The sequence below is a fragment of the Oncorhynchus nerka genome, linkage group LG24 (assembly GCF_034236695.1).
Source record: "Oncorhynchus nerka isolate Pitt River linkage group LG24, Oner_Uvic_2.0, whole genome shotgun sequence".
NCBI classification, from domain to species: Eukaryota; Metazoa; Chordata; class Actinopteri; order Salmoniformes; family Salmonidae; genus Oncorhynchus; species Oncorhynchus nerka.
Genome location: NC_088419.1, coordinates 99478677 through 99492591, shown reverse-complemented (window position 1 = coordinate 99492591; position 13915 = coordinate 99478677). Strand labels below are relative to the sequence as shown.

General features: G+C 45.1%; 1 protein-coding gene across 4 annotated transcripts in view; it reads left to right on the top strand.

Annotated features, from left to right (window-relative positions):
* Window positions 1-4360: 4360 nt before the first annotated feature.
* The window catches only part of chd1l (chromodomain helicase DNA binding protein 1-like), a 93926-nt gene continuing 84371 nt past the window's right edge, over window positions 4361-13915 (top strand). For all 4 annotated transcript variants that reach the window (XM_065009378.1, XM_065009379.1, XM_065009377.1 and 1 more), the window contains exons 1-4: window positions 4361-4538; window positions 10897-11009; window positions 11260-11366; window positions 12701-12812. In XM_065009378.1, the coding sequence (XP_064865450.1) occupies window positions 4445-4538; window positions 10897-11009; window positions 11260-11366; window positions 12701-12812 (426 nt within the window). In that variant the 5' untranslated portion in view covers window positions 4361-4444. The remainder of the gene's footprint in view (window positions 4539-10896; window positions 11010-11259; window positions 11367-12700; window positions 12813-13915) is intronic.

The following is a 13915-nucleotide window of genomic DNA, read 5'->3' as shown; positions in this document are numbered from 1 at the left end:
CAGTATCTTATGCATTCTAAATTACCGGCCATTTGGAAAAGGAAAATGCAATAAATATTTACTCTGAGCTGCACTTCAGTAGGTTGGTGGTAGATGGAAGGCCGTGTTGCCAAACGGAGTCCTTTGTCCTTTGAAGAATGTCTCTGGTGGTCAATTGGATACGTTGTAGTAACGTCATTGTGTGATAGACGGGATACTCTGTCTGTTCCTTCCTAACCCTCGTTTGCAGCTGCTGTTGCTAACTCAACGGCTAGGAGGTATCACTTCTGTAGTGAATAAGAGTTCAAAGTTCATACCATTCACAACCAAAGCTCACGCTGATGTTGGCTTCGTTCTGTCGTTATTATCTGAACCATTCTGACATCGGACCGTCGTCCTCACATCCCCGAACAGGAGGTTAATATTGTCGTCAATGCTTTATATAGGATGGGAGAGGAGGAGGAAAAGTTTTATAGGCCATGTCCCTTCACAGGGGCGGGCCACTGATTGAGCAGAGCCCTAACCTTATGAAAACCCACATCTTACATTTTAGAAGCTAAAATCACATTTCATCCCATCACGAATAATTTCATATTCAAACATTTTAAATTGAACAACAATTCCATGTGAATCCGATAACTCTGATGTGTAGACTTTCCACTGTAGAGTTTATGTCATCTTATCATTGATGAGAATGTCTCAGATGACAACCGAACTGACATCATATTCATTAAGTACCACCGCATATGTTCAATTGGTCAGATTTCCAGAATATAGTTCATTTCCCCCCACCTTCTGATGTTCCCAGAATCTCTATGTTAACCAAGGGGTTTGCAAATGTAACCTCAGTTGGGTAGAGAGAGGGAAAAGGGGGAAAGAGGTATTTATGACTGTCATAAACCTACCCCCAGGCCAACGTCATGACAACTCTCTATATATAAACTCTCTGTATATAGACTCTATATATATACACACTCTATATATATAAACTCTCTCTATATAAACTCTCTATATATAAACTCTCTATATATATACTCTCTATATATAAACTCTATATATATAAACTCTCTCTATATATAAACTCTCTATATATAAACTCTCTATATATATACTCTCTATATATAAACTCTATATATATAAACTCTCTCTATATATAAACTCTCTCTATATATAAACTCTCTATATATAAACTCTCTATATAGACTCTCTATATATAAACACTATATATAAACTCTCTCTATAAATAAACTCTATATATATAGAGAGTTTATATATATATACTCTCTCTATATAAACTCTCTATATATAGACTCTATATACAGTATATAAACTCTCTCTATATAAACTCTCTCTATATATAAACTCTATATATATAAACTCTCTATATATAAACTCTCTCTATATAAACTCTCTATATATAGACTCTATATACAGTATATAAACTCTCTCTATATAAACTCTCTATATATATAAACTCTCTCTATATATAAACTCTCTCTATAAATAAACTCTCTATATATAAACTCTCTCTATAGACTCTCTATATATAAACACTCCAGGCGGCAGGGTAGCCTAGTGGTTAGAGTGTTGGACTAGTAACCTGAAGGTTGCGAGTTCAAACCCCCGAGCTGACAATATAGAGATATTTTATGTAGAGAGTTTATATATAGTGTTTATAGGCCGTCATTGAAAATAAGAATTTGTTCTTAACTGACTTGCCTGGTTAAATAAAGGAAAAAAAATATATATATATAGACTCTCTATATATAAACTCTCTACATATAAACTCTATATATAAAATCTCTATATATCAACTATCTCTTTATAACTCTATATCTATATAAACTCTCTCTATATAAACTCTCTATATATAAACTCTATATGAACAGACATCAGTAACTCTATACCTTTGGCCAAATGTATTTAAGTTCATCAGTGTTGCTGCAACACAACACACAGCTGTTACGTCCTGACCATAGAAAGCCTTTATTTTCTATGGTGGAGTATGTCAGGGCGTGACTGGGGTGTGTTCTAGTTTATTATTTCTATGTGTAGTCTAGTTTTTGTATTTATATGTTGGCCTGGTATGGTTCCCAATCAGAGGCAGCTGTCTATCATTGTCTCTGATTGGGCATCCTATTTAGGCAGCCTTTTCCCACCTGTTGTTTGTGGGATTGTGGGATTTGTATTGTTGCTTTTGAGCCCTACTAGGCTGTACGTTTGTGTGTTTCTCTTTATTGTTTTGTTGCTGGTTCCCTTTAAATAAATGATGATGAACCCAAACCACGCTGCGCCTTGGTTCAGTCCTTATAACGATCGTGACAGAAGATCCCACCACAAACGGACCAAGCAGCGTGGTCAGGAGGAGCGGACATCCTGGGCCTGGGAGAAAAAGGACATCATGGACGTGGGAAGAAATTATGGCAGGAGATAAGACCCTGCCATGGAAGCAGGCAGAGGCAGCGAAGGAGGATCAACGGCGACTCCGAAGTTCACGACCACGACGGAAGCCCGAGAGGCAGCCTCAAAAAAAATGGGGGGGGGAACACGGGTTGGTCGGCGAAGCCGATGGTCGAGTCTGAGAGCGAAGAGGGATATTGGGATAGACTGAGCGAGGAGTATTGTGAGATAGTTGAGGGGAGTGATGAGGTAGAGTAGATGATTTGGTGTCAGGAGCAAAACAGTCGCCGTGAGGAGTGTGGGACCAGTCAGGCACCATGTTTTGCTGAGATACGCAATGTATCTCCAGTGCGCATTCACAGCCCGGGTGCGTTCTGTGACAGCTCCTCGCACTTGCCGTGCGAAAGTGAGAATCCAGCCAGGACGTGTTGTGCCGGCTCAGCGCTCCTGGTCTCCAGTACACCTCCTCGGTCCAGGATGTGTCGCCAGTGCGCCTTCACAGTCCACTGCATCCTGTGCCAGCGCCCCACACTTGCTGGTCTAAAGTGAGCATCCAGCCAGGACGCTTTGTGCCAGCGCTACGCTCCAGGCCTCCAGTGCGCCTCCACGGCCAAGTATATCCTGCGCCGGCCATACGTACTGTGTCTCCAGTGCGCCTCCACGGCCAAGTATATCCTGCGCCGGCCATACGTACTGTGTCTCCAGTGCGCCTCCACGGCCAAGTATATCCTGCGCCGGCCATACGTACTGTGTCTCCAGTGCGCCTCCACGGCACAGTATATCCTGCGCCGGCCATACGTACTGTGTCTCCAGTGCGCCTCCACGGCCCAGTATATCCTGTGCTTCCTCCCCGCACTCGCCCTGAGGTGCTTGTCATCAGCCCGGTGCCACCTGTACCGGTCCCACGCATCAGGCCTCCAGTGCGCCTCCACAGTCCAGAACCTCCAACGACGGTCCACAGTCCGGAACCTCCCAATCAGATTTAAATAAATTATGATGAACCCAAATCACGCTGCGCCTTGGTCCACTTATAACGATCGTGACAACAGCACACATTCTATCGGGAAATAAATGATGAAGGACCCTTCTCAAGGCTATGATTCTATCAGGAAATAAATGAAGGACCCTTCTCAAGGCTATGATTCTATCAGGAAATAAATGATAAAGGACCCTTCTCAAGGCTATGATTCTATTAGGAAATAAATGAAGGACCCTTACTTCCCATGGCTATGATTCTATCAGGAAATAAATGATAAAGGACCCTTCTCAAGGCTATGATTCTATCAGGAAATAAATGAAGGACCCTTACTTCCCATGGCTATGATTCTATCAGGAAATAAATGATAAAGGACCCTTCTCAAGGCTATGATTCTATCAGGAAATAAATGATAAAGGACCCTTCTCGAGGCTATGATTCTATCAGGAAATAAATGATGAAGTGCAACACTGGAGAGATGGTAGTTGCAGACTCATGTCTATCAGAGCAGAGAGAGGAAAAGATATCATAGAAAAGGAATCTCATTCTGGTTCCGTAAGAGATACAGGCAAGCTTCTCTCTCTCACACCACAGCAACTGCTATGAGTTGGTCTCTAGGTTACAATAAACCCGGGCTAGGCCCAGCCCGAATAAATTCTTAGAAAATCAGGTGCGGGCTGAAAATCTACATTTTCACATTAGGCTATATTTTTGGGGGGGCACTCGAATTAACTCTGACCGCTTTTATTCGAATTTGTACAATGCAAACATTGAAAAAAATGTCATGCCAAGAAAGGTAACGGATCCTCACAAATAGTTCCTGAATGAAACAGGATCCTATTACGGGAATTTCTTGATTCATTTTCCTTTTTTCAAGCAAAGTATAAAGGAGTTATACTCCAGTCTAGTTGGTGGCGGTAATGCAACGTTTATTGGAGGCCAACCGCCGTTAAACCTAATCAAAGGAGGAGAAGAAGAAGCCGCGTCTCCTCTGTTTCAGGTCATCTGATCAGGAAGTAAACAATGTTTGTTTGGCGCTAAACTTCCTTCCTTGTTGTTTCTCTGAAACTTTCCTCAGCTTTTGGAAATATGGCCAGCTTCCATCAGAAAATAAAAACAAGCGTACCGGAAGAAACCAAGAGCAGTCTGACTGAAAAAGATTTGCAGAAGTGGGGTTTGCAAGGTTTGTGGTGGGGAGTGGGGGCAAAGTTAATGTAAGTTAATCGTTAGCCTACGACAGAGACTGATTCAGGCATGTACCGCCAACTCAACAGAGCCATATCCAACACTCAGGACTGGATCTGTAGTAGCTAGCTACCTAACTTGTTAGTAAGCACTGGCAGTGTTCCACTAGTATTTAAGCGACATTTGCGGGAGCTTGGTGGTATTAGTTGAACTCAAATCAAATCGTGTTTATCACATGCCCAGAATACAATGCTTAATTACAAGTCTTTAACCAATAATGTAGTTTTAAGAAAATGCATTTAAAAAAGTAAGAGATAATAAATAATTAAAGAGCAGCAGTAAATAACAATAGCGAGGCTATATACAGGGGGTGTTGAGTTAATATTGTAATGAAACAGCAGGGAGCGCCTAGGTACGGCGCGCTATCGACTGTGCCGCAAAAGCATGCGCCAGCGGCAGAGTCGATTTCCGTGCTTATAAACCCAGGCTCGTTACACTTCTCCCTCCTTTCAAGGAGCGCGTCCTCGCTCTAGCTTGCGGCTCTACGTCTTACAGGAACGCTCTCACCGGCCAAGCCCACGCACTGTCGTGGATGCAAGGTCCGATCACTATGTACATGTAGGTAGAGTTAATAAAGTGACTTACGCATTGATAATAACAGAAAAGCAGCAGGGGGGGTGGCAATGCAAATAGTCTTGGTAGCCATCTGACTAGATGTTCAGGAGTCTTGTGGCTTGGGGGTAGAAGCTGTTTAGAAGCCTCTTGGACCTAGACTTGGCGCTCCGGTACCGCTTGCCATGCGGTAGCAGAGAGAACAGTCAATGACTGGGGTGGCTGGAGTCTTAGACCATTTTTAGGGCCTTCTTCTGACACCGCCTGGTATAGAGTTCCTGGATGACAGGAAGCTTGGTCCAGTGATGTACTGGGCCGTATGCACTAGCCTCTGTAGTGCCTTTCCATCATTCACTAGAGAAAGAAATCACATCTTTGGTAGTGTTTTCAGTTGTTAGATTAATTAGCTACATTTTTTGTGTGCCTTGTAGCAGTGTAGCTAACTACTGGAACTACACTACATTCTCTGCAAAAAGAAGAAATATGTCAGAAAGTGCAATAATTTCCTTTCTTTTTTGAAATCAGACCATGCCTAACTCTGAAATAGGATAAACTACAGATTCTGTTAACTGAGTCTAGAGCGATGAACTGAGTCTAGAGCGATGAACTGAGTCTAGAGCGATGAACTGAGTCTAGAGCGATGAACTGAGTCTAGAGCGATGAACTGAGTCTAGAGCGCTCTGCATTGCCATTTGTATTCTATGACGTTTCATATTTAAATTAACTTTAGTTCAGTAAACTACACTGCTCAAATAAATAAAGGGAACACTAAAATAACACATCCTAGATCTGAATGAATGAAATATTCTTATTAAATACTTTTTCTTTACATAGTTGAATGTGCTGACAACAAAATCACACAAAAATTATCAATGGAAATCAAATTTATCAACCCATGGAGGTCTGGATTTGGAGTCACACTCACAATTAAAGTGGAAAACCACACTACAGGCTGATCCAACTTTGATGTAATGTCCTTAAAACAAGTCACAATGAGGCTCAGTAGTGTGTGTGTGGCCTCCACGTGCCTGTATGACCTCCCTACAATGCCTGGGCATGCGCCTGATGAGGTGGCGGATGGTCTCCTGAGGGATCTCCTCCCAGACCTGGACTAAAGCATCCGCCAACTCCTGGACAGTCTGTGGTGCAATGTGGCGTTGGTGGATGGAGCGAGACATGATGTCCCAGATGTGCTCAATTGGATTCAGGTCTGGGGAACGGGCAGGCCAGTCCATAGCATCAATGCCTTCCTCTTGCAGGAACTGCTGACACACTCCTGCCACATGAGGTCTAGCATTGTCTTGCATTAGGAGGAACCCAGGGCCAACCGCACCAGCATATGGTCTCACAAGGGGTCTGAGGATCTCATCTCGGTACCTAATGGCAGTCAGGCTACCTCTGGCGAGCACATGGAGGGCTGTGCGGCCCCCAAAGAAATGCCACCCCACACCATGACTGACCCACCGCCAACCGGTCATGCTGGAGGATGTTGCAGGCAGCAGAACGTTCTCCACAGCGTCTCCAGACTCTGTCATGTCTGTCATGTGTGCTCAGTGTGAACCTGCTTTCATCTGTGAAGAGCACAGGGCGCCAGTGGCGAATTTGCCAATCTTGGTGTTCTCTGGCAAATGCCAAACGTCCTGTAAGTACAACCCCCACCTGTGGACGTCGGGCCCTCATACCACCCTCATGGAGTCTGTTTCTGACCGTTTGAGCAGACACATGCACATTTGTGGCCTGCTGGAGGTCATTTTGCAGGGCTCTGGCAGTGCTCCTCCTGCTCCTCCTTGCACAAAGGCGGAGGTAGCGGTCCTGCTGCTGGGTTGTTGCCCTCCTACGGCCTCCTCCACGTCTCCTGATGTACTGGCCTGTCTCCTGGTAGCGCCTCCATGCTCTGGACACTATGCTGACAGACACAGCAAACCTTCTTGCCACAGCTCGCATTGATGTGCTTCTACACCTGCATTGCTTGCTGTTTGGGGGTTTTAGGCTGGGCTTCTGTACAGCACTTTGAGATATCAGCTGATGTACGAAGGGCTATATACATACATTTGATTTGATTTGATTTGCCATGCTGGATGAGCTGCACTACCTGAGCCACTTGTGTGGGTTGTAGACTCCGTCTCATGCTACCACTAGAGTGAAAGCACCGCCAGCATTCAAAAGTGACCAAAACATCAGCCAGGAAGCATAGGAACTGAGAAGTGGTCTGTGGTCACCACCTGCAGAACCACTCCTTTATAGGGGGTGTCTTGCTAATTGCCCATCATTTCCACCTGTTGTCTATTCCATTTGCACGACAGCATGTGAAATTGATTGTCAATCAGTGTTGCTTCCTAAGTGGACAGTTTGATTTCACAGAAGTGTGATTGACTTGGAGTTACATTGTGTTGTTTAAGTGTTCCCTTTATTTTTTTGAGCAGTGTATATATTTGTATTCTATGACATTTCATATTTAAATTAACTTTAGTTCAGTAAACTATATTTTTTAAAGGGTATATTTAGTGTCACTTCACTTCTAGTGTGAAGTAACTGATAATTTGGTAAACTATATTTTCAGAATCCCCAACACTGTCAGTACATCCCCAACACTGTCAGTACATCCCCAACACTGTCAGTACATCCCCAACACTGTCAGTACATCCCCAACACTCAGTACATCCCCAACACTGTCAGTACATCCCCAACACTGTCAGTACATCCCCAACACTGTCAGTACATCCCCAACACTGTCAGTACATCCCCAACACTCAGTACATCCCCAACACTGTCAGTACATCCCCAACACTGTCAGTACATCCCCAACACTCAGTACATCCCCAACACTCAGTACATCCCCAACACTCAGTACATCCCCAACACTGTCAGTACATCCCCAACACTGTCAGTACATCCCCAACACTCAGTACATCCCCAACACTCAGTACATCCCCAACACTGTCAGTACATCCCCAACACTCAGTACATCCCCAACACTCAGTACATCCCCAACACTGTCAGTACATCCCCAACACTGTCAGTACATCCCCAACACTGTCAGTACATCCCCAACACTGTCAGTACATCCCCAACACTCAGTACATCCCCAACACTGTCAGTACATCCCCAACACTGTCAGTACATCCCCAACACTCAGTACATCCCCAACACTCAGTACATCCCCAACACTCAGTACATCCCCAACACTGTCAGTACATCCCCAACACTGTCAGTACATCCCCAACACTCAGTACATCCCCAACACTGTCAGTACATCCCCAACACTCAGTACATCCCCAACACTCAGTACATCCCCAACACTCAGTACATCCCCAACACTGTCAGTACATCCCCAACACTCAGTACATCCCTGTCAGTACATCCCTGTCAGTACATCCCCAACACTGTCAGTACATCCCCAACACTGTCAGTACATCCCCAACACTGTCAGTACATCCCCAACACTGTCAGTACATCCCCAACACTCAGTACATCCCCAACACTCAGTACATCCCCAACACTGTCAGTACATCCCCAACTCTGTCCGTACATCCCCAACACTGTCAGTGCATCCCTGTCAGTACATCCCCAACACTCAGTACATCCCCAACACTCAGTACATCCCCAACACTGTCAGTACATTCCCAACACTGTCAGTACATCCCCAACACTCAGTACATCCCCAACACTCAGTACATCCCCAACACTGTCAGTACATCCCCAACACTCAGTACATCCCTGTCAGTACATCCCCAACACTGTCAGTACATCTCCAACACTGTCAGTACATCCCCAACACTGTCAGTACATCCCCAACACTGTCAGTACATCCCCAACACTCAGTACATCCCCAACTCTGTCCGTACATCCCCAACACTGTCAGTACATCTCCAACACTGTCAGTACATCCCCAACACTGCCAGTACATCTCCAACACTGTCAGTACATCCCCAACACTGTCCGTACATCCCCAACACTCAGTACATCCCCAACACTGTCCGTACATCCCCAACACTGTCCGTACATCCCCAACACTGTCAGTACATTCCCAACACTGTCAGTACATTCCCAACACTGTCAGTACATCCCCAACACTGTCAGTACATCCCCAACACTGTCAGTACATCCCCAACACTCAGTACATCCCCAACACTGTCAGTACATCCCTGTCAGTACCTCCCCAACACTCAGTACATCCCCAACACTGTCAGTACATCCCCAACACTGTCAGTACATCCCCAACACTGTCAGTACATCTCCAACACTGTCAGTACATCCCCAACACTGTCAGTACATCTCCAACACTGTCAGTACATCCCCAACACTGTCAGTACATCTCCAACACTGTCAGTACATCCCCAACACTGTCAGTACATCCCCAACACTGTCCGTACATCCCCAACACTGTCCGTACATCCCCAACACTGTCCGTACATCCCCAACACTGTCAGTACATTCCCAACACTGTCAGTACATTCCCAACACTGTCAGTACATCCCCAACACTCAGTACATCCCCAACACTGTCAGTACATCCCTGTCAGTACCTCCCCAACACTCAGTACATCCCCAACACTGTCAGTACATCCCCAACACTGTCAGTACATCCCCAACACTGTCAGTACATCTCCAACACTGTCAGTACATCCCCAACACTGTCAGTACATCCCCAACACTGTCAGTACATCTCCAACACTGTCAGTACATCCCCAACACTGTCAGTACATCTCCAACACTGTCAGTACATCCCCAACACTGTCCGTACATCCCCAACACTCAGTACATCCCCAACACTGTCCGTACATCCCCAACACTGTCAGTACATCCCCAACACTGTCAGTACATTCCCAACACTGTCAGTACATTCCCAACACTGTCAGTACATCCCCAACACTGTCAGTACATCCCCAACACTGTCAGTACATCCCCAACACTCAGTACATCCCCAACACTGTCAGTACATCCCTGTCAGTACCTCCCCAACACTCAGTACATCCCCAACACTGTCAGTACATCCCCAACACTGTCAGTACATCCCCAACACTGTCAGTACATCCCCAACACTGTCAGTACATCTCCAACACTGTCAGTACATCCCCAACACTGTCAGTACATCCCCAACACTGTCAGTACATCCCCAACACTCAGTACATCCCCAACTCTGTCCGTACATCCCCAACACTGTCAGTACATCTCCAACACTGTCAGTACATCCCCAACACTGTCAGTACATCCCCAACACTGTCAGTACATCTCCAACACTGTCAGTACATCTCCAACACTGTCAGTACATCCCCAACACTGTCAGTACATCTCCAACACTGTCAGTACATCCCCAACACTGTCAGTACATCCCCAACACTGTCAGTACATCCCTGTCAGTACCTCCCCGACACTCAGTACATCCCCAACACTCAGTACATCCAACACTCAGTACATCCCCAACACTGTCCGTAGTGTCACTCAGTACATCCCCAACACTCAGTACATCCAACACTCAGTATATCCCCAACACTGTCCGTAGTGTCACTCAGTACATCCCCAACACTCAGTACATCCAACACTCAGTACATCCCCAACACTGTCCGTAGTGTCACTACTTAACGTAAAACTGTTACAGAATTCTTCAGGATTGTGCCAGATGAATATGAGGTCATGAAGTGTCTTGCTAGCTACATGGACTTATCTCTCCCAATAGTGTTTTTTCCCCCCCTGAGACTAGACTCAGACTGGCGTCCAGCCAATCAATGTCGTTGCTTCCTTCAGGGATTCAGTTGCGAGCCTATCAGCTGGACGGAGTGCAGTGGCTCACCCAGTGCCTGGCCAACCAGCAGGGCTGTATCTTAGGAGATGAGATGGGCCTGGGCAAGACCTGCCAGGTGAGAGGTTGTTTTTTCCCCAAATGGCAGCCTAGAGCTAGGGCTCTGTCCAAAAGTAGTGCACTATATAGGGAATAGGTTGCCATTTGGGATACATACATATTAGTTCTGGTGGACATCCATATAGATACTAGCACCTTTTAATACTGGAATAAAGGTTCAGGTGTATTTTCTTTACTATATTCCAAGGCAATAATATGGATTCTTTTGATGTTGTCCTGTTGTCTTGTCTATTTTGCCCTTCACTCAGACCATCTCTCTGCTATTGTACATGAGAGGGGCCCTTCGGCAGGACGGGCCGTTCCTGGTCCTCAGCCCACTGTCTGTCATGGACAACTGGAGGAGCGAGATGGAATGGTGAGGAGAACAACATTGTCTTATGTCAGATAACGCAACAGCCACATCGTGTCATGCTACTCAACGACTTGGTGTCATGCTACGCCACGACTTGGTGTCATGCTACTCAACGACTTGGTGTCATGCTACGCCACGACTTGGTGTCATGCTACTCAACGACTTGGTGTCATGCTACTCAACGACTTGGTGTCATGCTACTCAACGACTTGGTGTCATGCTACTCAACGACTTGGTGTCATGCTACTCAACGACTTGGTGTCATGCTACTCAACGACTTGGTGTCATGCTACTCAACGACTTGGTGTCATGCTACTCAAGGACTTGGTGTCATGCTACTCAACGACTTGGTGTCATGCTACTCAACGACTTGGTGTCATGCTACTCAACGACTTGGTGTCATGCTACTCAACGACTTGGTGTCATGCTACTCAACGACTTGGTGTCATGCTACTCAACGACTTGGTGTCATGCTACTCAACGACTTGGTGTCATGCTACTCAACGACTTGGTGTCATGCTACTCAACGACTTGGTGTCATGCTACTCAACGACTTGGTGTCATGCTACTCAACGACTTGGTGTCATGCTACTCAACGACTTGGTGTCAAGCTACTCAACGACTTGGTGTCATGCTACTCAACGACTTGGTGTCATGCTACTCAACGACTTGGTGTCATGCTACTCAACGACTTGGTGTCATGCTACTCAAGGACTTGGTGTCATGCTACTCAAGGACTTGGTGTCATGCTACTCAACGACTTGGTGTCATGCTACTCAACGACTTGGTGTCATGCTACTCCACGACTTGGTGTCATGCTACTCAACGACTTGGTGTCATGCTACTCAACGACTTGGTGTCATGCTACTCAACGACTTGGTGTCATGCTACTCAACGACTTGGTGTCATGCTACGCCACGACTTGGTGTCATGCTACTCAACGACTTGGTGTCATGCTACTCAACGACTTACATTTACATTTACATTTAAGTCATTTAGCAGACGCTCTTATCCAGAGCGACTTGGTGTCATGCTACGCAACGACTTGGTGTCATGCTACTCAACGACTTGGTGTCATGCTACATAATGTACTGTACACTTTTCTCCGACAATGCAACCATTTCCTGTTCTTACCATGGTTTCATTTAAGCACCAGGCAGAGACTCTTAACTCTCCACATTGTGGACACATCGCCTCCTCACTATTGGTCTAATCGTGAGAGTTCAGACATTTTAGTGTTGTTATGGAAAGCGAAACATGAATGTCCTACTATTGCAGAATGAGTGCAGAGAGCTAGACCTGCTGTCCTGGTTTATGACTGTATGTTGTCTTCCCAGCTTATCCCCCTGTCTCAAGGTGCTGTGTTACTATGGAGACAAAGACAAGAGAGCAGAACTGCAGAGGGACATGAACAACACACACTACCATGTTCTGCTAACTACATATGAGGTACAACACACTACCATGTTCTGCTAACTACATATGAGGTACAACACACTACCATGTTCTGCTAACTACATATGAGGTACAACACACTACCATGTTCTGCTAACTACATATGAGGTACAACACACTACCATGTTCTACTAACTACATATGAGGTACAACACACTACCATGTTCTGCTAACTACATATGAGGTACAACACACTACCATGTTCTGCTAACTACATATGAGGTACAACACACTACCATGTTCTGCTAACTACATATGAGGTACAACACACTACCATGTTCTGCTAACTACATATGAGGTACAACACACTACCATGTTCTGCTAACTACATATGAGGTACAACACACTACCATGTTCTGCTAACTACATATGAGGTACAACACACTACCATGTTCTACTAACTACATATGAGGTACAACACACTACCATGTTCTGCTAACTAACTACATATGAGGTACAACACACTACCATGTTCTGCTAACTACATATGAGGTACAACACACTACCATGTTCTGCTAACTACATATGAGGTACAACACACTACCATGTTCTGCTAACTACATATGAGGTACAACACACTACCATGTTCTGCTAACTACATATGAGGTACAACACACTACCATGTTCTGCTAACTACCATGTTCTGCTAACTATGAGGTACAACACACTACCATGTTCTGCTAACTACATATGAGGTACAACACACTACCATGTACAACACACTACCATGTTCTGCTAACTACATGAGGTACAACACACTACCATGTTCTGCTAACTACATGAGGTACAACACACTACCATGTTCTGCTAACTACATGAGGTACAACACACTACCATGTTCTACTAACTACATATGAGGTACAACACACTACCATGTTCTGCTAACTACGTATGAGGTACAACACACTACCATGTTCTACTAACTACATATGAGGTACAACACACTACCATGTTCTGCTAACTACATATGAGGTACAACACACTACACACTAACTACATGTACAACACACTACCATGTTCTGCTAACTACATATGAGGTACAACACACTACCATGTTCTGCTAACTACATATGAGGTACAACACACTACCATGTTCT